This window comes from Myotis myotis, unplaced genomic scaffold (genome assembly GCF_014108235.1).
Source record: "Myotis myotis isolate mMyoMyo1 unplaced genomic scaffold, mMyoMyo1.p scaffold_m19_p_6, whole genome shotgun sequence".
In the NCBI taxonomy this organism is placed as follows: Eukaryota; Metazoa; Chordata; class Mammalia; order Chiroptera; family Vespertilionidae; genus Myotis; species Myotis myotis.
The window spans coordinates 5,515,804-5,542,699 of NW_023416368.1; the positions used below are offsets into that span (position 1 = coordinate 5,515,804).

At 43.7% G+C, this 26,896-nt stretch overlaps 1 protein-coding gene across 2 annotated transcripts in view; it reads left to right on the forward strand.

Annotated features, from left to right (window-relative positions):
• Window positions 1–7,381: 7,381 nt before the first annotated feature.
• Window positions 7,382–26,896, forward strand: part of UBTD2 (ubiquitin domain containing 2) — a 41,407-nt gene continuing 21,892 nt past the window's right edge. Inside the window, exons 1-2 of one of the 2 annotated variants that reach the window (XM_036313292.1) lie at window positions 7,382–7,752; window positions 13,919–13,996. In XM_036313292.1, the coding sequence (XP_036169185.1) occupies window positions 7,683–7,752; window positions 13,919–13,996 (148 nt within the window). In that variant the 5' untranslated portion in view covers window positions 7,382–7,682. The remainder of the gene's footprint in view (window positions 7,753–13,918; window positions 13,997–26,896) is intronic. The other variant, XM_036313293.1, reaches the window with a different exon arrangement.

Here is a 26,896-nt window from a genome sequence, read left to right on the forward strand (position 1 = left end):
TATCACAGAATACCCCCCCCCCCCCCCCGAGGGAATGTTAATTTCAGCTGGTGGGCTGTGAGGTGAGGGTGTAGCGGTCAGCACTGCTGGCGTTAAATGCGGCAGAAATGCCACGCTGCACCCCCCTGTAGCCCTGGCGCTCGGATGCTCGCGTGGCTGCTGCTTGAAGCCCCACAGTCAGGCCGCACCTGCCGGGCCTACAGGCTAAGCCCCTTCGCGGCTCACGGTTCCTCCCCGGTGCGCCGAGCATTGTGCTAGAGGCTCGCGGGAGGCAAAGTCAAATAAAACTGCTTCCCGCCCCCTCAAGCCAGAGAAACGCAACTCAGACCGGCCTGCAGGGATGACCAGGGAAAAGTGTTGATCTAAGGAACTGGGCATTCCCAGGGAGCAGGTTCAGGCGTCGCTGGGTCCAGCTCCGATGATTGTCGGGGTTTGGGTGTTTCCTCTTCCTCAGCTGTATTTCCCTCCGCGCTGACTTCCCCTCTGGGTAGGCTCTCTCCTTTTGCAGAGTGGCCCCAATTTTCCCCTCCTGGAGGGCTCTCAGACGCTCCAAATTTACAACACCCCCCTCCAATTCATGCTCAGAAAAAAAAAAAAGATAATTTCTTCTAAAAAAGTAAAAAAAAAAGAAGGCCCTGACTCTGACCATGATTGGTCACGTGCGCATCCTAAACCCATCATGTGTTTGGAATCACGCTGAGGGGCTCACGCTCATGGGCTCACGCCTGGCCGTCAGGACCACCTGGAGTCGGGGGTGGCGTGGGCTCCGTCGGAATCCTACGGGCTGAGTCCTGTTGCCAAACGTGACGCCAGCAGAGGGCTCAGCCTGTGCTTGTGCAGTCGGCTGTCTTCTTGCACCACTGCCTGGGCCACGAAAAGAATGTACCTGTTCAGCATGTTGCTCGGAGGAGAATGAGAGACATCCGAGACAACCCCTGGCTCGGCCCTCAGCCAGGAGTGACGCCGGCTTGGCCCCAGCTGACCCGAAGACACGTGGGAACCACCAGTTACTTGGAAATGATTTTCAAACATGTGGAAAAGGTGCAGGAGAAGGCCGAAGAGCATCTTTACGTGGCTGTGCCTGTTGTTAACATTTGCGCCATTTACTTTATCATTTGCCCTCCTTATATGTAATTTTTCCTGAAACATTTGAAAGGAAGTTATGTGTTCCGTATCTTTTTTTTTTTTTTTTTTTCAAATCCTCACCTGAGGATATGTTCTCTGGATTTTTAGAGGAAGGAAGGAAGGGAGAAACATTGATGTGAAAGGGAAACATCTATCGGTTGCCTCCCATCTGGGGATGGAACCCACAGCCTGATCAGGAATCGGACTCCAAAACTTTAGGTGCGTGGGACGACACTCCAGCCAACTGAGCCACCCGGCCAGGGCTATATCATATGCTTTTGCACCTAAATCCACGACTGTGTTTTACCTAAGAATAAAAATGTTCTTTTATAATCACAGAGCAACTTTTCACTGCAGGAAATTGGACATTGATAATTTTATCTACTCTGTCATTCATATTCTAATTTTATCAGTTGGCCCAATAATGTCCTTTATAGAATCATGTCTCTTTGTTCTCCTGTAATCTGGAGCAGTTTCTCAGCTGTTCTTTGGCTTTAATGACATTGATTTTTTTTTTTTAACATCGCCTCCCTCTTTTTATGATCATATGTCCTCCATTTGTATTTGACTGACTTTTCCTCATGATTCCATTCATCTCCAGTCAGAGTTCTACAGAAGAAGCATTGTCATTCTCAAGGAATCCCATTTGGAGTCAGACAATGTCCACTTGGTCATTTGGTCAAGGTATTGTGCATTTTTTCCTTTGTTACTATTTTCTGCTTGCAGTGTCTGTGGGGTGATAGTTTAAGATAATGCAAATATCCATTCACTCCTCATCAGAATTTCTTCATATATTTCACATTCATTGGGGATTTTTGCCTGAACCAGTCTTTACTAATGTATTAGTCAGATCAGGCTGCTACAACAGAATATCATAGACTGAGTGGTTTAAACAGCAAACATTTATTTCTACTTCTGGGGGCTGGAAATCTGAGATCAGGGTGCCAGCATGGTCAGGTTCTGGAGGGAGAGAGGAGGGGGGAGAGAGAGGGAGGGAGGACAGGCTCTCTTCCTCTTATAAGGGCACTAATAACATCACGGGAGCTCCACTCTCATGACCCAGTTACCTCCCAACAGCACCACCTCCAAATACTGTCACGTTAGAGTTTCTACATATGACTGGGGGGAGGGGCAGAGGCATTCAGTCCATCGCAACTACCGTGGTTGACAAATGATGATTTTCCCACTCCAGCGCTTCCTTCCGACCCCACTCTTCATTGCCTGCGCTGTGAAAATGGACATGGGCCCTTTAAATATTGTGCCTTGGCCAGTTGGCACCATGTTTGGCTTTGACAGTAGAGGGCACTGGAGAGACACTGCACGAGGAATAACCATTTGCTCGCTCAATGGGCTCCCACAGCATGGGCAGCTCCTCCAGGGCCAGGCTCCTGGGCTGTGTGCAGCCTGCCCATTGCCCAGCCTCTGCAGCACAGACAGCTGCTCTTGGGGAGCAACCTCAGGATACAGGGCTGCCCTGGCTGCAGGCTCCTGCAGCGGCTTCTCCAAGGCCCAGAGCCCCGCAGGTAGCTTTATGGCGTCATAGCTCTGGTGAGACTGCCTCTGCTCTCTCTCCAGCACCCTACAGCATGGATTTCCAGCCATTTCACTGATGTCTCGCTACTGTTCACCAAAGCAGGGCCATGTCCTCTTTGAGGAGGTCCGGCTCTTAACTCTAGAGCAAGCATGTCAAACTCAAAGGCTAACATGGGCCAAATAAATAAGGTTTAAGTGTATGTGGGCTGCAAAAAAAAAAACACAGAAGCTTCAGTTTTCATAGAAATGTAGGTTTGTTTGGATAGAAACGTGCTGAATACAAAGGGCTGAAATAAATGAGTAATCATTAACATAAAATAATAGAACATTTATTTTATTTTTTTAAAATATATTTTATTGATTTTTTACAGAGAGGAAGGGAGAGAGAGAGAGAGTTAGAAACATCGATGAGAGAGAAACATCGATCAGCTGCCTCCTGCACACCTCCTACTGGGGATATGCCCACAACCCAGGTACATGCCCTTGACCGGAATCGAACCTGGGACCCTTCAGTCCGCAGGCCGACGCTCTATCCACTGAGCCAAACCGGTTTCGGCTAATAGAACATTTTAATAACAATATTTTTTCTTCAGTATTCACTTACCAGACACTGAATAACTGCACAAATTAATAAGTGTAACGCAAATAAACCTATTTTTATTGTTCTCCGAAAGCAAAATATTTCCTGTTGTGCACACTAAACAAGTCAGTCCAAGACTAATGACGTGGCCATCGGCTGCTAAAATATTCGCTGCTGGTATTAGTGGAGGGAAATGGTGTACCTGTGCGTAAGGGAAATGAATGCAACACGATTATAGTAATCAGTCATTAGCAAATGTTGTAGTTCGTTATTAATAATTATGTATAACAGGATATTGTAAAAATTAAGTTACGAAATTTTTATTAAAACGTTTCTTAGATACCATTATATTGGCTGGGCCGCAGAAATATTCGTTGTGGGCCACATGTCCGCGGGCCCGAGTTTGACATGCTTGCCCTAGAGCAGTGATGGCGAACCTTTTGAGCTCGGCATGTCAGCATTTTGAAAAACCCTAACTTAACTCTGGTGCCGTGTCACATATAGAAATTTTTTGATATTTGCAACCATAGTAAGACAAAGATTTATATTTTTGATATTTATTTTATATATTTAAATGCCATTTAACAAAGAAAAATCAACCAAAAAAATGAGTTCGCGTGTCACCTCTGACACGGGTGTCATAAGTTCGCTATCACTGCCCTAGAGGCACCTCTCCCTTAGTGTACCGTCTTAGCCCTGGGGCATGGCTGCTTCTTAGTCAGCCACCGTCTATACTTCAGAGTTCCTTTTCCCTCTCATGAAATTGAAATACCGAAACTAAAGAAAGAATTTTAAAGAAAAACAACTATAGACAAATATCCCCCATAAATGTAGATGCAAACATTCTGAACAAATTTTTGGCAAATTGAATGCAAAAGCGTATTAAAAAGGACAAACATGGTCAAGTCAGATTTATCCAAGGAATTCAAGATTAGTTTAATATTTGAAAATCCATCAGTGTAATTCATCATAGTAACAAATTAAAATGAAAAGGCCATATCACCTTAGTATATGCACAGTCATTTTTCAGAACATTTCGTCTTCTTGATGCAAAAAGGCATTGGCAAAATCCAAATCCATTCTTGATTTTTTAGAAACAACTCAATAAACTAGGAAAGAGAAATTTCTCAGTCTAATAAAGGACATCTATAAAGACCTACATCTAACTCTTACAACAGAACAAAAAAAGAAAAGCCAATTAAAAATGGGTAAAGGTACTTAAATAGACATTTCCCCAAAGAAGATATGCAAAAGGCCAGCAAGCACATGTACAGATGCCCAACATCATTAGTCACTAGGAAATGCAAATCAACACCACAGTGAAGTACTACTGCATACTCAACAAGGTGGCCATAGCAAAAGTAATAACAATTCAGAAAATATCAAGTGTTTTCGAAAATACGGAGAGGAAAAAAAAAAAAAGAAAATATGGAGAAATTGGAACCCTCATATATTGCTATTGGAAAGGTAAAGTGATATAGCTCCTGTGGAAAACAGTTTGGTGGTTTTTTCCATACATTAAACATTGAATTACCATATGACCCATCAATTCTACTCCCAAAAGAATTGGAAGCAGGTGTTCAAACAAATGTTTGTACACAAATGTTTATAACAGCACTATTCACAATAGTGAAAAGGTAGAAACAACCCAAATGCCCATCAGTTGATGAATGGGTAAATAAAATGTAGTCTGGCCACACGGTGGAATATTATTCAGCCATGAAAAGGAATGAAGGACTGATTGATGCTGCAAAATGGATGAACCTTGAAAACATGATGCTGTTAACATTATAACCAGTCACAAAAGGCCACATAGGATTCTGTTTAGACAAAATGTCCAGACTAGGCAGATCTATAGAGACAAAAATAGATTAGGGCTGGGGCTGGGTGTTGGTAGAAAGTGGGGAGTGACTGCTAATAGGATGGGATTTATTTTTGGGGTGATGAAATGTTCTGAAAGTGACAGATTCTGCATTACTAAAAACCATCGAAATATACACTTTAAATTGATGAAATATATGGCACATGAATTATATCTCAATAAAGATATTATAAATAATAGAAAAGTGCACATACACCAAGAAGGCACTCTCTGTGGAAGGTTTTAAGTGGATTAGGCCTCACCATAAGTTTAGATAAGTGAAGCTCGACATAAAGAGCCCCCACAGTTTGGATCATTGTTATGGCCGAAGTTTACAGGAGAAACCGAGCTACCCGGAAATTTAAGGTCCTATAGCCGGCACAGGATGGAAGACAGGCCAGGCTCGGAACTAGATGCCAGAGTTTGTGTCCCTGCTCTCAGCTAACAGCAGAATGGAGAACATCCCTGGCTGCGAAGCTCCGTGAGATTGCTCTCTCCCCCTGCCGCCAACTCCACAGTGCTCATCAGAAAGCACTCATCACTTGGGTGCCTACCATCTGTTTAATAGACATCCCAGAAGTCTTGGTTTCAGCAATTTCTAGAGCAAAAATCAGGACATAGCAATCCCTTTGAAGATATTCAGCATGCAGCTTCTCTCCTCCAGGGAAGTGATGTCTGCCTACAGGAATACTCAGCTGAGAATAAGGAAGAAGGCTGTGTGACATAGTGCCTGAATGTCAGAGCACCCTGTGCAAACTCCGAAAAACAGCCACCTGGAGGCTCTTTTGAATGTTCATGACTATCCAGGACAACACTCATTCATCAGGATAAATTTAATATAGCAGACTTTTAGCTCACAAGATATTTCTCTGCTTTAGGTATACGGGTTGGTTGGTTTGTTGAGCCCTCATTTTTATCTGATCATCAAATGAATACAAGGACCAACATCTCTGTCTGCATTTTGGATTATTTCTGTGGGATAGATTCCCATATATGAAATAATCCCAAGTCAAAGAGTGTGAACATTTATAAAGGTTCTTGAACCTCATTGCCAAATTGCTTTGCAAAAAGATTGAACCAATTTACACTCCCACCAGCAGTGTATGAAAATATATTTAAATGCAAATTCCAAACTGCAGAGAGGTTCCTTCTTGGGTATTTCACTTAAAATTTTGTTTAATGCTAAGCAAAAACTGACCTAGGATATTAAAAAAAAAAGGAAGTCGGCTATAAAAGTGGAGCAGAAGTTAAAACAGCTCTCAGGCAGACAAGCTTTAGAAAGGCCCAAGCAGGACGATGAAAATGTTCAGGCATCATCACAAGAAGCACAGTTCCGAAGGGACCATTAACAGTTTGGCTTGGGTTGCGATAGCAGCCGCCAAGAATGTCGGGTGTGGTCAATGTACCAAATTCTAGTTTAGAAAAAGGAGTGTATTTTATTTATTTGTACTTCACGTTGTTCCAGAGACAATTTAAGATACCGAAAGGCAGGAGAAGGAGCATTGTGCATGAATAGTCAAACGTGCAAGTGAAACAAACCCACGCCCCTTGAACTACTGTCAAGTCTTATCTCTCCCTGTGCGCGATGCCTCCCGCGGCAAATCTTGGGTTCAGTTTGCAACCACAGTGACCGCCTCTTCTAATGGGGCACCGCGATTTTAGGGGGCATGAGGGCGGGGCGGGCAAGGGAAAGCCCCGATCGGGGCACCGGCCCACTGAGTTCTACACAAATTCCTACGGTGCTGGGGCCTCAACCTTCAGCCAGGGTCCCCGTTTGCCAGTTACTTGGGAACCGCCCGGTCCCTGCCTGCGAGTCTCCCCTGACTTCTGCGCCCCCACCAGGAAAAGCTGACTCCCGAGGGGGAGCCGGAAACTCGACGGCGCCCCTTTTCACTTTCTCGCTGTGCTCCTCCTTTCCTGCGCCCGCCCTCCCTTTTCTTCTTCGCGTCTTCCCTTCTCCCTCCTCCTCGCCTCCTACCCTGCCCCTTCCCCCGGACCGGCCCTCCCCCTCCGCCCGCTCCCCTGGCTTCCGAGCCCCTTCTCCCGCCCCGCCTTCCCTCCGCCCTCTCTCCGCTCGCCGCCCGCTCCCAGCCAATCAGCGCGCAGCGCCCCGAGGCCCCGCCCCCCGGCGGTTCCGGGCGGGCCTGGCTGAGCCCAGGCCGCGGGTGCGGAGGGCGGCGCCGCGGGGTGGGGGCGGATGGGGCCTGGCGGGCGGGGGGCGCGGGCGCGGGGCTCGCCGGGGCGCCGGTGCCCGGGGCTGTGAGGGGCGAGGCGGGCGCGGCGGCCGCCCGGCATGGGCGAGCCCCGGCCTGGCGGGGCAGAGCCGGAGGGGCGAGCGGCGCGCGGGCCAGGCCTGCGGGGCGGGCGGCCCGCCGGGGACTGAGGTAGAAGTGGGCGCGGAGGAAGGGGCCGAGCCAAGACGGTGGGTGGAGCGGCGAGGGGGGCGGAGGCTGGGCCGCGGCGGGCGAGCGGAGCGGCGCGCCTGTCCGGAGCTCGGCAGCGGCAGCGGCGCCTGAGGAGGCGGCGGCGGCGGCGGGCCCTGACGAGCGCCCGGAGGTGGCGGACGCGGCGCCGGGGGCCCCCATGGGCGGGTGTGTGGGCGCCCAGCACGACTCCTCGGGCAGCCTCAACGAGAACTCGGAGGGCACCGGAGGTAGGTGAGCGCCAGGGGGCAGCCTCGGCCCCCCATTGTTCCCGGCCCAGGCCTGGCCACCTGTCCCGGGCCCGCGGGGAGCGCGGCCGGGGTCCCCGCGCCCCTTTGTCATCCCCTCCTCCACGTCACTCTCCGCGCCCCGTTTCCGGCCGCCCCGCAGGCCGCGGGGTCGCCCCCTTCTCTCCGCCCCGGGAGAAAAGTCCTCCGCGCGCGGGCAGGTCGCCCTCGGCCTCCCGACCCCAGCGCCTCGGCCCGGGAAACTCGGCCAAGAAACTGCCTCCCCGGCCACCGCACTCCCCCTCCGGCCGCTTAATTATTCAGGAGCGGGATGGCGGCGCCGGGCTGCGGGAGCGCGGCGCTGGGGGCGGGGAGGGGAGCCTGCCTTCCCCCGACGGGCCCCGCGAGCGAGCTCCCCGCACCCTTCCTCGTGCGGCCGAGCTGGCGGGGCTCAGCTTTCCTGAGTTTCGGGTGACAGCTGCCCTGGTTGGTTCCAGTTTGGCCATTGAAACCTGCAAGTTTCTGGAGCTCGGCCGGGGCGTCTCCGGCGGCCACAGGATGATTTGAACGAGGGTGGGGGTTCGGGCTGCGGCTGGGGGTGTCGGGCCGCCTGCCTCCGGGGTGGGCTAGTCACATTCCTCTCCGGCTGACGCAAAGGGAAATCTGTAGGATGAAGGCACGGTGCCCAGGTCCGGCTTCCCGAGGATCGGCGCCTTCAAAGTTCTCCAACGGGACGCGCTTCTGCTTCGCTGTCTCCCTAACTAGTTTGCCGAGGAAAGGCGCTTTAATGCCGTGGGCACTATAACAACATTAGCTCTGCCTTTACTCAAGCGACCCGTCACCGAATTCATTCTACGGCTGTGTGCAGGCTGGGATGTTTTCCTTCAGGAGGAACGTCTCCGAGGAGGAACGAAGGTGACAGTGTTGGTTTTGGTGGAGGCTTATGGTAGATGTCTCACATGTGGGGCATGTGTATAATCACTAAATTCAGTCGTTTGGGGATCAGAGAGTTTACAGCTTTTTCTTAGACTGAAAGTTGTCGCTTGCCCTGTCACTTAGCTCCGTCTGGAACCCATGCACACACCTAACTCGGTTCGTGAACTTCCTGAATTGCCTGACGCTTAGCCTCGCCCCTTCATGAAAAGCTGCGGGTCTCCTGTATGATGGCGAAATGCTGGGCAAACAGTTGGAAAGGTCAGAGGAGCGTTTCTGAAAAAATGGTCCAGGAAAACTACTTTGGAGTCCATTTCAGTCATACCAGTCTCTTGGTGGCATATTAACAGCGATCCTCAGGGACAACGAAGCAGGAAGATAGAAAGGGTGGGATTTAAACCATAGAACAGCCTTGGGTTGAGGTCAGTTGGGGGTCACAGTGATTCTTCCTGCCATTACAGTGGTACTTGGTATAGGTGCCGTTTAGTTTTAATTAAATTGTTTTACACTGATGTTGAAATTGAAATAAACATTTTTTTTCTTCTTGGTAATAAACTTGAGCCAATGTATTTCTTTTGATAGTGTGACTTAATGACCAGCCTTCCATATTAGTGTGGGCTTTTAAAAACATGAAGTCTTGGGTTTGGGCTATTTATTATCAGTGGTATCTAGTTAGAATCTAGATAGTGATAGTATCAGTTTCTTTGAAAACTGAGTTCTCTGGACCTTAAGCAGTGCCATATTTTTCCAAATTAAAGTTTAGGAAAAAAAAGGAACATAAACCTTTCTTTTCTTCTGGAGAGCAGGCATGGCCTTGGGTGGAGGAAGGAGCTGTGTGGGATAAAGGACTATTTCTGGAATTTAATTTTGGAAGCCTCTATTCTCCATTATTGTCCTAATAGTTAAGAGTTAATTGTGGTTTAAAGGAATCAGTTCAGGTGAGTGCTTCAGGTTAACAAATTAAACAGTTCTTGCTTATTATAGTAGGTTTTTGTTGGGAAAGGAAAGACTATTTTTTCTAAGGGTGTTGGCACAGATCCTTTGCATTTCAAACATTCAGTAGTGGTTAGTAGTTGTAATCTGGACATACTGGGTTATGAAAATCTTTTATCAACATGGAATAAAGTACAGTCTTCTGATGCTTTCCACGACAGATTTAAGATTTTCATGACAGATATAATTACATTCAGAGTGTCATGCAAACATCACAGAATGGCAAATAATTGTATATCGAGAAAAACTTTCTTACTAGGTGCATTACTTGTTTGAAGGAATTTGAGAAATTTTTGCAAAAGACTGTAGAATGTGGAAATGACTTAATTCATGCAAGATTTGTGTTATCTGAAATCATTTCTAGGATCTTCCTTTGGCATACCTTGCCTAGAATTCAGTTTTTGAGTTTTATCTACTTTGACCATCTTTTAATGCCTAATGTTAGTCAAGACAGGTATATTTTGATAGTTATTTAACAGTTCTCTCCACGATTTCATGCTCCTAGGATTTTCTGTTGTTTTGACATTTTTAGATAGCATGTTCAGTATGGTTGTCTGCCTTATTATGATGACATTGTGATGTTTAGGACCTCTAGACCAGGTAGGTTTTCGCTCATGGCACTTGCTAAGGAATTAAACCTCTTATGATTTTTAAAAATAAGAACTATGGGGTTGGGGAATAATAAAATGAAATTAGTTGAAGACAGCCAACCAGCTTCTTACTTTGTTCCCTTTAAAGACCACAGTGATGTACAAAGATTTTTACTTGGTGGGTGTGTCATTTATTCCATACATTGTGATATTCCGAAAGGACTCGCCCTGGTGGTCACAAGTTTCCAGGTTTACAGGAGGATAACTGAATAATGGACATTAATTTTTTAATTTATAAAATACATTTTTATTGATTTCGGAGAGGAAGGGAGTGTGAGAGAGAGATAGAAACATCAGTGATGAGAGAATCATAGGTAGGCTGCCTCCTGCACATACTTACCTCCCCACCCCCCACCCCCTGGGGATTAAGCCTGCAACCTAGGCATGTGCCCTGACCAGGAATTGAACTGGTTCATAGGTTGACACTCAACAACTGAGTCACACAGGCTGGGCGCTAGTTTCATTTTTTAATGGTAGTAAATACATAAAATTTGCCATATTAAGCCCTTACCAAAAATATGATTTGCAAATATTTTCTCCCATTTTGTAGGCTGTCGTCTTACTTTCTTGATGCAGAACAGTTTCTAAGTTTAATGAAGTCCAATTTATTTTTCCTTTTGTTACCTGTGCTTCTAGCTTTAGTTTTATATATATTTAATCCTTTACTGATGGGGAAAGAATAGCTCTGTAACCAGTAATTCACAAATCTTTTAAACAACATTTGTAGTCTTAACTATGAATAGAAAGTTATTTTAAGTTTATTTCCTCTGTCTAATCTGGTAAAAAGGTTGATTAGCATTAAAATGGTTTTTTAAAAAGTTGACAAAGGTAATTTATAAACCCACTTCAACTTTTTCTTAAGAGATGATTGTTGTGTTTCCTAGGGAAGCATTTTACTATCAACAAGCATTGAATACCCACAATATGCCTAATGTTGTATTGGTTGCTATTCTAAAAATGAGAATCATGATCCAATTTCTTGAGTATGTAAAAATCGCTTTTTAGGAAAGCATAATAGAAGTGCACACATGAAACAACTATAAAGCACTATACAAACATATAAAAATACCATAGGATAAACTGTGAAAGTGCTGAAGGTGTAAAGGAAAACAAAATTATCTCAGCTGCTTGAAGGTGTGAGGTACGGTTCTTCAACCAGCAGCATTAGCATCAGCTGGGAGCATGTTGGAAATGCAGAATGTCAGGCCCCAACCCCAGCCTACTGAATCAGAATCTGTGTTTTAACAAGATTCCCAATGATTCTTACACAGTCATCTGGGGGAGGTTAACTGAAGGTGTAAAAGTGAATGACTGCTATATATAAGTGAAAAAAGAAGGAAAGTGCTAAGAATTTAGTCATGAAAATTTCATAAAAGGTGGAGAAATGAGAAATCACCTCTCAGGGCCTGACCATGGTAAGTGCCTTAGTAAACTGAATTTTGTTGAAATACCGGGAAACATAACAGGTCTGACTCTGAAACTGATAGATCTGATTGTATTTGAAAAGATCGTTCTTATAATTTCAGAAAATGATTTGTTTTGTTAACTTTTCATTCTAATGTGGTATTTGCAGAAATTCTAACCATAGTTTGTTACTCATGTCCTAATACTAGACTTCTTGGGCATCCAGCCCCAGAATATACCAGTAGCCCTTGTATAGTGAGGTTGATGTCCTTGAGAGAAACACATTCTCTATGAGACATGAGTTACTTTCTTCACCAAGAATATCTTGCTTATCTCTTCCTTATATATTTTCTGTGTCCCATATATTATTTTACGTATCGCCTCACTTGGTTGTTTATTGACTTTTCTTATGCTTCTATTCTTAGGGCTGTGCCTATAATAAAAAAAGAAAGCAGTTTTGAGCAGGAGGAGGGCTGAAATTTGGTCTCATTCTATCCCTAGTGTGACAAGAGAAGTAAAATTATTTTGTATTTTTTGGATTGTTGAGCTCTGGGACTTTGTGAGAGTGATGGCATAAAATTTCATACCATTTGGAGAGAGACATCCTGTGAAATCGGAGGCATTTATTTGATGTAAAGCAGAGGGTGGCTAATTTTACTAGTAGGAGTGGAGTTATGGAGAGCAAACCAAAAGGAAAATAGGCAGCAAGTAGGTATAGGTTGGAAATACAGTGATATCCTGGATGAGTAGATGTGGTTGTATGAGAACTGAATTTTGGTCAGGGAAACTTGAGTTGGAAAATACTGGGATATGTGAAAAGCTGAATCTTCTTTGGGAAGAGATTTAAGCACCTGACTTTACATTGCAAATTGACGTGGGATATTGTGCCCCTGCTTAATAAGCTACCTTCCACTGGGCTAGTCCCACTCTGTTTTTAATTTTCCACCCCCAAATTGGTACTCTTATATTTTCCATGTTTTATATAAAGTATAATGTATTTTTATAACTCTACTAGTGGCCCGGTGCACAGATTCATGCACATTGAAAGGAAATTAGTTGTGCCAATAGTTGGTCTTCAGATACATTCTGTTGATGGTGCCGGCTTCTTTCAGCTTCAGAGATACATTATGCTAATAGTTGGTCTTCAGACATACTTTGTCGATGATGCTGGTTTCTTTCAGCTTCAGAATGTCAACAAAAAACAACCAAATTCATGATCAACAATGACAGATTGAAACACACGCATGCAATTGGTGCCAGCAAGAGCTTTATATGTATTGCACATGTACATATAAATGTTTATTTTTAAATTGCCAGTGCGCGTCATATGTACTGGCCGGTTGGTCGGACGGACGTACAGTTGGTCACTTAGCCTTTTGTATGTATGGATTTCTATATTTTCCACTCTGTTTTATATTTTCCACACAAAGGGTTGAAATCTCTCCCACCTCCTCAACCCCCTGTTAAGATTATCTTGGAATTTATGTTAGAAGGGATTTCAGAGAGGAAAGGAGAGGGAGCGAGATTGAGAGAAAATCATAGATAGTCTGCCTCCTGCACTCCCCCTACTGGGCATGGAGCCTGCAACCTGAGCATGTGCCCTGACTAGGAATTAAACCATATATACCTCCTGGTTCATAGGTTGACGCTCAACCACTGAGCCGTGCTGGCTGAGCTGGAAAGGCATTATTAAAGAAGATTCTTACTATGGATATTAAATGTACTGGTTTTTCTTTTCACTGCTGATTTTATTTAGGAATCAGTTGCTAGTGCTATATACTATGGACAGAAGCTTTAAGCCTTGAGAAATGTTAGGAGTCTTCATTCCTCTGATTTTTTTATAGCTTTAGTCTATAACACCTCTCTTTCTTATGGAGAAATTTTAATAGATTTTATTTTAAAATTCTATTCTCTTACTGTAAATGCAAAACTTTGGCAGCACATTGTGAGTAGTACTGTACTCAGGTGAGTCTCCTAATGAAAATATTATTGAATGTTAATCAATAAGGAACTTTTGCCTTTATGTTAATTTAATGATTAGTTATCTCTGTTGTGGCTTTTGACCAAAACATATTCTTCTCTCATTGCAAGAAAGCAGTAGGTTGGTTTTGGTAAGCAGCATGATCATGTTAATTGGGCATGGTGATCAATTTGCTGATTTAGTGATTCTCTCATTTTCCTTACTGCAGACCACCTCAATGGTTTATCTTCATTTGGTGGACCACTGCACCTGATTATCCCGTCACCCCCTCACCATCCTTACCCAGGTTTCTGCTTCTGCTTATTGGGCAGTACTAAGCTACCAGCAAGGTCATCATGATTCATTGGTAGTTCAAGGACCAGAGGTTCAGACTTGACTCAACGCGTATGTACTTAAAAATGTATGTGTGTTGGCCAAGAACAATCAGCATGTATTCAACTTGCATCAGCTACTTTGACTTGCAGTCAGCAAGAATCAAGTTTGTTTCTGAATATACTCCATCCATATATTGAGCTGAGAGGTTAAATATTGCTGAGTATACATTAGGTATTATAATACCATATTTTTGCATGTTTGCAATAGAACTTGTAGAAGTTTCCATTGTAGTTCAAACATGAAATTTCTGTTGAAGTTAGATGTCAAAGAAAAAAAATTTATGTGTGAAAATTATTTAAAATGAATTTTACTTGTGTGGGGTCTTAATGATGTATATTTGCTGAAGACTTCACTAGGAAATGAACTAGTGACTTTGGGGCTTCTCTGATTAAATTCTTACCCTCACAGGAAACCCTACAGATAATTTTTTGCATTTAATATAATTGGCTTGTAGGTATAAGCAAGTCAGATTGCATTTTTGCATTGGTTCAGATAGTGCTATGTGACAAGAGTATCAAAGGGACAGAGTAACAAATAGTCTAGAACCATGGTTGGCAAACTGCAGCTCGCGAGCCACATGCGGCTCTTTGGCCCCTTGAGTGTGGCTCGTCCTAAGCCTTAGGAGTACCCTAATTAAGTTAATAACAATGTACCTACCTATATAGTTTAAGTTTAAAAAATTTGGCTCTCAAAAGAAATTTCAGTCATTGTACTGTTGATATTTTGGCTCTGTTGACTAATGAGTTTGCTGACCACTGGTCTAGAACATTTAAGTTACAAATCTGCTTCATGATAAACTGTCACACTCAACTTAGGGCAGACACTTTATTTTTTAGGTGAATTGAGATGGTTCTTCTAAAACTTAAAAAATAGCCAGCCTACTGGCAGAAATAATTTTCTGACTTCTCTGTGAAAGCAAATAGTTTGTGGTCTAATGGAGGAATCATACATTTAAATAATTTAGGAAAAGTTTTAAGTCACTATAGCAATATAAAAAGTAGTATGGAAGTTCAAGGAGTAGTAAGGGAGCAGGGCCAGAAAACTTAGCTAAAGAGGTGGCATAAGAAGTTGGTCTTGAAAGAGGGGCAGATGTAGGAAAGGCAGAAGGGCGTTCTATATACAGAGGAAATTACTTGTATAGAAATATGGGGGGAAAAAACATGGCATTTGGGGGGACTTGTAGCTTGTAGCTTGTGCAAGTAGCTTGTGGAGTGGATAGGTGAAATGTGAAGTTATTAAGGTATGTTGTCAACTTTGGAAGGCATAGTTACCATAGTGAGACCAAGTTATGAGACAATATTATCCTATATAATAAAAGCCTAATATACTAAGTGTCCAACTGTTTGACCGGCCGCTATGACATGCACTGACTACCAGGGGACAGACGCTCTGACTGATAGGTTAGTTTGCTGTTGGGGTCCGGCCGATCGGGACTAGGCAGGATGGGCCAGACACGCTCTGGAGCCCTCCCACAGTCCCTCCCCAGCCCCGATCACGCACCTTCTCTCTATATAAAAGCCTAAGTGACCATTCGACCGTCTGACTGATAGCTATGACTCTTAATGACCACCAGGGGGCAGCAGACGCACAGACTGGTAGCTATGACGTGCACTGACCACCGGGGGCAGACGCTCAATGCAGGAGCTGCAGTGACTTGGCAGCTGCGGTTCTCGGGTGATGCACCTGGAACCTGAGAGGAGGGAGCACAATTCCAGGGTCTGTCACCCGAGAACCGCCCTCTCACAATCTGGCACCCTTCAGGGATGTCGGAGAGCCGGTTTCAGCCCAATCCCTGCAGGCCAGGCCAAGGGACCGCACCGGTCACGAATCTGTGCACCAGGCCTCTAGGAGGTAATACTGGTTAAACGCTTTAAATATTTTTTTTTCTTTTTGTATATCTAACAGTTATACTAATTTCCATTCACTGCTACATTCTGAGGTTATTTTATACAAGTTTCTGATGTACTAGGTTGTCATAGTCTTTAACAGATCTTTATTCTTTTGTAATTTTAATGGATTGTCACATATTAAGCATAAAAATTGTTAGATTTTTTTTACATGTACATGTATGTGTTTGTTCCAGATCAGTCTTTGTCTCTTAGGTCCTAGTTTTCTGGCATATGGAAAGAGTTTGGGTTAAGATTCTGCAGCTTGCCTAAGTTTTAATCTCTATTGAGAAATGGCCTGCATTAGCTGTGGTCCTTTGGACCCCGTTCCATCCATTGTTGAAAAAAGAGAATGGATTAGATCTTTTTTTTTTTTAATATGTTTCTGTTTATTTTTTTAGAGGTAGAGTAAGAGAGAGTGAAACATTGATGAGAGAGAAACATTGATTGTCTGCCTCCCAAAAGCCCTCTACTGGGGATCGAGCCCACAACCTGAGCATGTGCCCTGACCAGTGCACATGGTCACTGGTGACCTCTCAGTGTAAGGGACGACACTCAACCAACTGAGACACACCGGCCAGGGAAAAATAGAACATCTTTATCAAGGTTGTTAGACATATTTTTAAGTAATTTTCAAGTATATCGAGAAGTTGAAAGACTAGTACAATAAACACTTGAATATCTGTCACCTAGATTGAACAAACGTGTGTGTGCATACACATATACATTTGCTTAACTGAAAGTGAGCGCAGACATCATGACACTTCAACATGCATCTCTTAAAATTAGGGTTCTCCTACATAACCGCTATCTCCTGCATAACAGCTAAATACCATTATTGCTCCTAAGAAGATTAACTATTATTTCCTAATTTCTAGTCCATAAGCAGAATTCCCCAGTCATCCCAAAACTGTTTTATAACTTTTTTTTTCAAACTAGCATCTAATCAGCATTTAGACATTGCGTCTGTTTGTCTCTCTAATCTTTTAAAATCTAGAACAACTCCTCCCCCTTTCCTTCCCTATGACATTGACTCTTCCACCCCCAACATTGATTTTATGGAGTCTTGTAAAATGTACCACATTCTGGATTTGTTTGATTGTTTCTCTGTGGAATCATTTAGTGTATTCCTCTAGCCTCTGTGTTTTCTTTAAACTGGAAATCAAGTAGATCTAATTCTAATAGAATATGATTCTTTATTTCTAGGTTACAATGGTCCCAAAATGCAAACTTTTTCCAGTTCTTTTCTGCTAACTTTCACAGTAGGATAGCCTTTCATTAGTGAATAAGCCTGAGTCTGAGAAACCATTTGGTCTGGCCCTGCCAGCCATTAGGGGTGAGTTAAATGTTTGACCAAATATAGCAGGCTGATTTTTAAGTTGATAATTTTGTATGACACTCAAATCTATACTAATAAAAGGGTAATATGCTAATTAGACTGGACGTCTTCTGACTATCCAAAAGTCCTTCCTGACAAAGCTGGGCCCGGGTGAAGCCGCCTGGGGTCCTGGGCACCTGCAGCTGGCCTAGGCAAAGCTGCCTGCGGTCCCGGGTGCCTCTTGCCAGCCCAGGCAAAGCCAGCCTGGGTCCCAAGTGCCTGCGGCTGGCCGGAGGAGAGAAGCCTGGGTTCTGGGTGTGGGAGCCAAGGCAGAGGCAGTTAGGTGCAATCAGGCCAGCAGGGGAGAAGTTAGGGGCGATCAGGCAGGCAGGCAGAGGTGATTAGGGGCAATCAGGGAGGCAGGCAGAGGGATTAGGAGCCAGCGGTCCCAGATTGCAAGAGGGATCCCAGATTGGAGAGGGTACAGGCTGGGCTGAGGGACCCCTCCTCCCCCCCTGCATGAATTTCATGCACCAGGTCTCTAGTGATGTTATAAATATCCAAGTGGCCTTGGCAGAGAAAAAGATTCTCTACCCCTGCTAAACTTCCATAGGATTATTCTTCAAGTACTTATTTCCCTTCTCCCATTTTCCCCCAACTGTCAGATTACAGTTTCCTTTAGTGAGGAATAATTGACAAATATAATTGTACTAGTGGCCCGGTGCATGAAATTTGTGCATGGGGGGGTGTCCCTCAGCCTGGCCTGCACCCCCTCCAATCTGGGACCTCTCGGGGGATGTCCAACTGCCAGTGTGGGATTGGGCCTAAACTGGCAGTTGGACATCCCTCTCGGAATCTGGGACCGCTGGCTTATAACTGCTCACCTGCCTGCCTGTCTGATCACCCCTAACCACTCTGCCTGCCGGCCTGATCGCCCCCAACTGCCCCCCGCCCTGCCGGCCTGATGACCCCAAACTGCCCTTCCCTGCTGGCCTGATCTCCCCTAACCGCCTCTGCCTCGTCCCTGCCACCATGGCTTTGTCCGGAAGGACGTCCAAAAGGTCTTCTGGTCTAATTAGCATATTACCCTTTTATTAGTATAGATATTTATATTTAAGTGTATAGCATCATGATTTGATAATAGCTTTTCAGTCATTTAAGGTTTACAAATAGAATTAATAACGTGAGCCGAAACCGGTTTGGCTCAGTGGATAGAGCGTCGGCCTGCGGACTGAAAGGTCCCAGGTTCGATTCCGGTCAAGGGCATGTACCTGGGTTGCGGGCATATCCCCAGTAGGAGATGTGCAGGAGGCAGCTGATCGATGTTTCTCTCTCATCGATGTTTCTAACTCTCTCTCTCCCTTCCTCTCTGTAAAAAATCAATAAAATATATTTTTTAAAAAAATAAAATAACGTGAGAAGAACGGTGATTGTGATGCTTTTTGTTTTTAAAGAGTCTTCAAATTCCTTTTTTAGTTTTTTTTATTACAGTTTCCATACATCACTATATTAGTTTCTTCTGTAGCAACCAACTTGTACTTCTTTTTTTAAAATACATTTTTATTGATTTCAGAAAGGAAGGGAGAGGGAGAGAGAAAAAAACATCAATGATGAGAGAGAAACATTGATCGGCTGCCTCCTGCACGCCCCCTACTGGGGATAGAGCCCGCAACCCAGGCATGTGCCCTTGACTGGAATCAAACCTGGGACCCTTTGTCTGCAGGCCAATGCTCTATCCACTGAGCCAAACCGGCCAGGGCCACATACTTTTTCTCGATTCTTATGAGAAGGACTCTAACCTGAAGGAAGGCTGATGATAATATATCCATATTACAGAGAAGGAAGCTGAGGCATAGAGAAGTTTTCATCTGAGTAAGGAATAAAAAGAGTAGCCCAAACTGTAAGCTCTATCTTCTGTTTTCTAATTCAGGATTCTCTCCACAGATGGTGAGGGGTTTTGGTTGACTTTTCTTTCCTTGCAGCAGAAATGTGCATGGGTGTTTCCCTTCATGGCAGTAAACACAGTTGAGTTGAAGTTAATGGAGTGTGGTTCTTAAGGATTCTTTGTGTTCATACTCCACATGGAGATGGCAGCAGTAAAAAAATGAAGTGGGTAATTGTCTTCAATCTTAGTCAACAAATTATATTGCATCTCACAAGATAGAAATTTTGAACTGAGTTCTTAATTATCTAACTGGAGCAAATGGGGAAAAGTAATAATGTTCATCTTCTTTTGTGTCCCTTTACTCAGTTATCTTCTTTCTCGTCATTACCTCTGCTGCCTCTACCAGACTGAATGTTTTCAGCTTAAAACTCAGTTTATTCAAGCCTGACGAATTTAGTAGTTGAACTGTGTGGGGAAACAAGTTTTCTTGAAGTGCAAGAAGTAAAGACTTTGTCTAATCTGGAGGAAGCTTAATAAAGTTTTTCTAGGCCTGTGCTCATAAACCACACTTAGTGGTGTATTAGAAAAATCCATCTGCCTCGAATCATAAAGTGATGATTGTCCCAAGGGGTGAATTGAAAGAGGTTACATGGAAGTCCTCTCTGGTGTAGCCAGCAGTTAAAGGATGGGGACTAGAACTTGGAAGTGAATGAGTGTCTGTACTTATAATATCAGCATATGGACATTTAGAACCACCTCCTGTTTTATAGCAGATCAAAAGAGCGGACACCCTCCCTCTCCTGGAGTGTGTCATTCAGAAGTGGGGTAGGTTGGGGACCCTATGGTGGTTCCATAATATGGTTTCATTATAATAGCTTGTGCTTTTCTGGCAGTCACCAGTGAATTTCTGCCTTGGATTTCAGTTATCCTGGAAAAAACTAATTTTAACTTGGTGGTGATTAAAATCTTTTGGGCCTTTGATCATTGTTGTGTTTCCCAAAATTAACACAGAAAGCCTGTTGAACAAACCCTTCTGTGAATTTGGCTTTTGCTGCTCTGGGTTTGTGATGGTTGTATCCTGTCACAGATAATTACTCTCTTCCTAAATGACTCAGAGTAGTTTAGATGCCCTTTAAATTCTCATCATTTTGAACTGAAAAAGTGAGGTGTGCTACTACATTTAATAAGCAGGACATATTGAAAAGTAACTTGAGAAACAAAATGATATCTAATACTTCTGGAATGAACATTGAATTTTTTAAAAATATATATTTTATTTTTTTACAGAGAGGAAGGGAGAGGGATAGAGAGTTAGAAACATCGAAGAGAGAGAAACACCGATCAGCTGCCTCCTGCACACCCCCCACTGGGGATGTGTCCACAACCAAGGTACATGCCCTTGACCGGAATTGAACCTGGGACCTTTCAGTCCGCAGGCTGATGCTCTGTCCACTGAGCCAAACCAGTCAGGGCTGAACATTGAATTTTTAAAACATTTAAGCTCTGAGAATGGGGATTGCTTATATGGCTTTTGTTTTGTTTTTTACTCTTTTTTTATTTTTTTATAGAGAGAGGAAACGGGGGCGGGGGGGAGAGAAACTATTGATTGCCCCCCATACCTGTCCCGACGGGGGCACTGGATATCAAACCCAAAACTTGGGTATGTGCCCTGGCTGGGAATTGAACCTGCAACCTTTTGGGATGATACTTCAACCAACTGAGCCACAAATTCAAAAAAGCATATTTAAGAAAATGTACTTATCCTACTACCTAACAAACATTTGGTGTGCACCTTCTGGACTCAGGGTGTAAAGCCGTATGTATAAGAGAGAGTGAACAAAACGGGGTTCGTATGTTCAGCAGAATGGGAAGTGCTTTCTGAGGTCATTGCAGCCACAGCTTCCAGAGCAGTTTGGTTTTTACTGATGCTCTCACTTTGAACTGTAATGGGAATGTCATTGTTAGCTTTTCATTTTTGGAGGGTTGGTTTACCTATTTTTTTCTAAAATTGGCTTGGCTATGTGTTTTAAAGTTAGGAATTAGTACAGACACCACAGTGATGTGAGAGATGCACATCCCCAGGACTTAATCTGATGAATATGGTATAAACTAGAGTGAGGGGACTCCCCGCTGTAATTGGGTAAGTTTCCCAACGCTTTATGTTGGCAGTTTGCAAGAATATAGTGTTTCTTTCTGGTAGTACTTCCTTCTGAAAAGGGCAGTTAAATAACCTAAAACTTAGGCTTCGGATTTTTTTTTTTTTTAATATATATTTTATTGATTTTCTGCAGAGAGGAAGGCAGAGGGACAGAGAATCAGAAACATCCATGAGAGAGAAACATCGACCAGCTGCCTCCCACACACTCCCCATTGGGTATGTGCCCACAACCAAGGCACATGTCCTTGACTGGAATCGAACCTGGGACCCTTGAGTCTGCAGGCCAATGCTCCATCCACTGAGCCAAACCGATTTGGGCTAGGCTTGGGATTTTGTAATGGTGATAACCAAAGATGAAATTTAAAAGTATTAAATGACATCCAAGATATCTCTCTCCTTTCCCATGAATCTAATCCAAGGGCAGTACAGTTCCTGGTAGTTTTTCTGTTGTGATGTTTAAGTTCCATTTCTGCTCTGTGGATTTTGTGTCAAAATCTTGGACAGGCCAAGATACTATTATGTTTTATGGTTCTATTGAACCTACTCTGATTCTTACCTGTTTTGAAAAAAGCAAGAGTGTTTTGACTGCACTTAGAAACCTATTCAAGGAGAAGGACTTGGCAAATGAACAAAATTTTAAGCAAAGTGTGTTTACCCACATTTTTGCCAGGCTCTTTAACCTTAGAATTTCTCAAGCAATGAAGACTTTTCAGATTGATAAGGGAGACCACCTTGAATAAAGAAACTTATGGACTGCTAATGTCTTTCTTAAGAAACACTTAGTACTCCCTTGGCAGTGGGGTTGGGACTGGCACCAACATACTTTCGGTAATTGGTGTATGCTGGGAAATAGTGTGTTGTTTGGGCACTTAGGATCAATACCAACTTGGTATGCCATCTTAAGCACCGGTTCATATCTTTGAAACCTCATGGACACCCAACACCTTACAGATGGATTGATCATGTAGTTTCACTTTGGAAGAGTAGGTCAAAGTCTGGGAGTATGTTGAAAATTTATTCTAGTAACTTTTTTAACGTGGTCTTTTGCAAACCTCAGGGAACAGTTTATTTTTATTTTTTGAATATATGTTTATTGATTTCAGAGAGGAAGAAAGAAGGAGAGAGAGAGAAACATCAGTGATGAGAGTCATTGATTAGCTGTCTCCTGCACCCTACCAGGGATTGAGCCCGCAACCAGCTACTGAGCCAAACCAGCTGGGCTATTCTAGTAACTTAATGCCATGAGGTAGTCCTAGTGGCTAAGAATATGAACCTTGGAGTCAGTCAGTCTGTGTTTGAATCTCAGCTGTACTACTTAGCTGTATGATATTTGGGAGATTTTTTTAGAAATTTTATTCATTTAATAGACATTTAGGTATTGTTTTTTATATAGGCACTGACTTAATTGTATGAGAAGTATTACCTCATTAAATACTTGTACCAATCCTATGGAATACATATTATTGTCATCGCCCTTATCCTCTTCCTAGCTAAGTACTTTACCTTTTTAAGTTTGTCTCTTCATTTTATGATGAAATTATTGGGTGAATTCAATGAGACAGTATATAGATAGCACTCAGCACAATGGCTGGACCATAGTAAATATACTCTGTTGATTATTCTTTTTTTTTCTTCTAAAAACAGCATTTTGTGACAAACTGCTACCCTTTACCCATGATACGCCAGAGTGGTAGGGGTCATTCCCTCTAAGGTATTCTAAATGCTCGCAGAAAGAATCTTGAAGAATTTTGAGTTTATCAAGAAAAGTCTCAAAAGATCTAATTCTCACCAGACACCCTTATGGTGTCCTGGATCTTTGGGACCAAGTTGGATCTAGATTAATATCATAATTGCTCTACCAAACTCAAATCTATATCCAAGGGATTATCAGAGGGTCACAGGCCCCTTTTTATTTTTAATGACTATTATCTAGCCTTTTTAAAAATAGTATATTTTTAAATTTATTGATTTTAGAGAGAGAGATGGGGATGAGAGAGAAGCATCAACGTGTTGTTCCACTTATTTATGCATTCATTGGTTGATGCTTTCAAGTGCCCTGACCAGGGATCGAACCTGCAACCTTGGCATATTGACACTCTAATCTAGTCATATTCAGTTTTATCCAGTTGTTCCAAAATATCTTTTATAACTTTTTCCATACCAGGTTCCAAAGTTCATGTTTTGTTTCATTTATTATAAACTAGTGGTTCTCAACTGGGGATAGTTTTGCCCTCCAGGGTATATTTGGTAATGTCTGAAGATGTTCAAACTTTTCCCTTTATCTTTTGTATTTTCTATAAACAAGAAGATTTACAAGTTTAAATAGATTCAAGTTAAACATTTTGGGTAAGAATGGTTCATGTGCCCTGGCCGGTGTGGCTTAGTTGGTTGGAGCTTTGTCCTGTACACTGAAAGGTAGGGTGTTCAACTCCTAGGTTCAGGAGGCAACCTGTCAATGTTACTTTCTCACATGGATGTTTCTCTCTCTCTCTTCTCCTCTCCCACTTCCCCCTCTCCCACACCCCCTTCCTTCCCTCCCTCTGTCCCTTTCCCTCCCTCCCTTTCTCTCTAAAATCAGTAAATAAAATTTTAAATAGATTATGCTTTAATTGCTTAAATTTTTTTTTTTTTTTTAAATATATATATTTTATTGATTTTTTACAGAGAGGAAGGGAGAGAGATAGAGAGTTAGAAACATCGATGAGAGAGGAACATCGATCAGCTGCCTCCTGCACATCTCCCACTGGGGATGTGCCCGCAACCCAAGTACATGCCCTTGACCGGAATCGAACCTGGGACCCTTCAGTCCGCAGGCCAACGCTCTACCCACTGAGCCAAACCGGTTTTGGCTAATTGCTTAAATTTTATAAACTTGATCAAAGCATAGTAAAGTACTCATTTATATAAAAGCCTAATATGCAAATTGTCCCCTCGGGAGTTCGACCAACTGGAAGTTAGATCGCTCACTATGTTGTGCGCTGACCACCAGGGGACAGCGCAGAACAAATGAAGGCCTGGACCGGCAGCCGGAAGGCCCCAATCAGCCCTGATTGCCAGCCAAGCCTAGGGACCCTTCCCGTGCATGAATTTAATGCACCAGGCCTCTAGTTTCTATTATAAAATCATAGCACTAAAAATAATATATGTAACATCTACACTAATAAAAGGGAAAGATGCAAATTGAGTGTATCTTTGTGACACCCCACAGCCAGTCAGACGTGAGTATGCAAATTAACCCAACTAAGATGGAGGGTTGATTTGCATACACAGGTGCCAAGCGGCTGGGGGCAGGGTGGCCACTTGCGCACGCCAGTACCAAGCAGCCTGGGTCCTGGAGACGGGCATCCTTGGGACCCAGACCCCTCCGGGCCCGCGCGCACAGGCACTGAGCAGCCGGGGATGAGGTGCTTGCATGCGCACTGACACCAAGCGGCCTGCATCCCAGAGACAGGTGTTCTCAGGAACCAGGCTGCTCTGAGCCTGTAGGCCCACGTGTAGGTGCCAAGTGGCCGTGGGCAGGGCGGGAACATCCCCGGGACCCAGGCACTCTGAGCTGGCGCGCGCACAAGCAGCCAGGGGCGGGGCGGGAACGTCCCCTGCAGCGAGCGAGCAGACAGCAGGGTCCTGCTTGCCCCTGGCCGTGGCAGCGAGGGGTAAGCAGCCCTCCGCAGGGCCCCTACAGAGAGCAGACACCAGGGCCCTGCTTGCCTCTGGCTCTGGTGGCGAAAGGCAAGCAGGGCCCCACAGAGAGCAGACACCAGGGCCTGTGGTGGCATCAAGCAGGCAGGTCCACAGAGAGCAGAGAACCATGAGGAGCAGGCCTAAGCCTACAGTAGGACATCCCCTGAGGGCTCCCAGATTCGAGAGGGTGCAGGTCGGGCTGAGGGTCCCCACCCCCCTCCCCCGTGCATGAATTTCATGCACTGGGCCCCTAGTACTTAGATAAATATGCATACATGTAATCTCTAGTACCTAATCTGTTATAGAGGCTGAGTACTTACAAATTGAAGCTGACAGACTAGAAAACTGCATTACCTCCTTCCTTATAATAGGATTCCTCATTGGTGAGCCAGCTACCTCCAAAGAAATGAATTAGATGGTTGATTGGATGGGGTTGGGGAGGTGGTGCTGCTCACTTAGCTTTTCATTTGTCCAATCAGATATTCCATTGGTTATAATGAAGCCCAAAAAGGATGGATCAGTGCTACTAGAGAAAACTCCACACATGCTTTATTTTGAGTGAACCTTTGTTATTGATTGGGTATGTGAAAGAAAACATTTCTCAGCCCAGGTAAGACATGGGGTAATATAAGGATAAGAGAGGCCTGGACTTTGAATCTAGTTATAGGGTCATAGTCTTGCCACTTCTTGATCTTGAGCAAGTCTTTTATCCTTGTTAGCTCTTACATTACTTCCTGTAAAATAGTAAAGGTGGCTTGTACCATCTAAGGTTTCCTCCGCCTCTAAATTCTCAGACAGTAGAGAGGATATCCTATATAATAAAAGCCTAATATGCAAATTGATCGAACGGTGGAACAACTGGTAGCTATGACGGGGGCAGATGCTCAATGCAGGAGCTTCCCCTAGGCCCCAGGCCAGCCAAGACGGGTGCCAGAAGGGGCGCCCTGATCGCCCCGCCGGTTGCCCCACAGATCGGCCCTGATCACCAGCCAGGCCTAGGGACCCTACCCATGCACGAATTTCATGCACCAGGCTTCTAGTGGTTATGATAATAACTGTTGGCATGTTAATGCTTTTATTTTAGGCATTTTAATCTCCATATCCTACTTTTATTTTGGCAGTTCGCTGCTTTAGATTAAGGGAATATATGTTATATGTATGCATGTATAAATAGTGCATTGTGAATTTATATGAGAAATATTTTACGAGTATCTTTTTAGGCTAGCACAATCTGCTATGGAATGGTCTGTAGGATCTACTCTTACCTTTTAGAGTGGCAGGAAAATTTCCCTTTTATTTTCATGATTTTAAGACTCATTTTCTAAAGTGGGAGCATCATCTCAGTCCTAGTCCTTGCTGCTTTACAGTCTTCAGAATTCTTTGAAACAACATTTTGTCTTTGACGGTGATCTCTTTAAATACCCCTTTTTCTTTTCTTCATCTTTTTTTTTTTTTTTTTTCCTCCCTGTCGGCTATTGTGTTAGGGAAAGTGATGCTTTCAGTCTTCAGTCTGCTGAAGTTATTTTGCCTTGAGTTATATCTTGATATTTACCTTATCTATGCATTATGACTTCTTGTTTCTTCATTTGAAGAATTCGATTATTAAATCCCGGTTTTCAAAGTGGGGACAAAAGCAGGAAAATGACTGTAAACACATTTCACTTTGGAAATCACATTGTTTTTAATCAATAAAGTGTCAAAATTAGTTAATGCAAAGTGCATTCAATTGTGGAGTAAAAACATTTAAGATTATGTTGCTATTTAAATCTGAGAAGTAAGCCTTTCTTGTTTTTATTCCATGTTAGAGCTCTTTGTCACAGAGTGGGAAGAAGTGTTGAAAGGTTATAAGGAAAGGTAAGGAGTAGATGAATGTGATTTAAGAG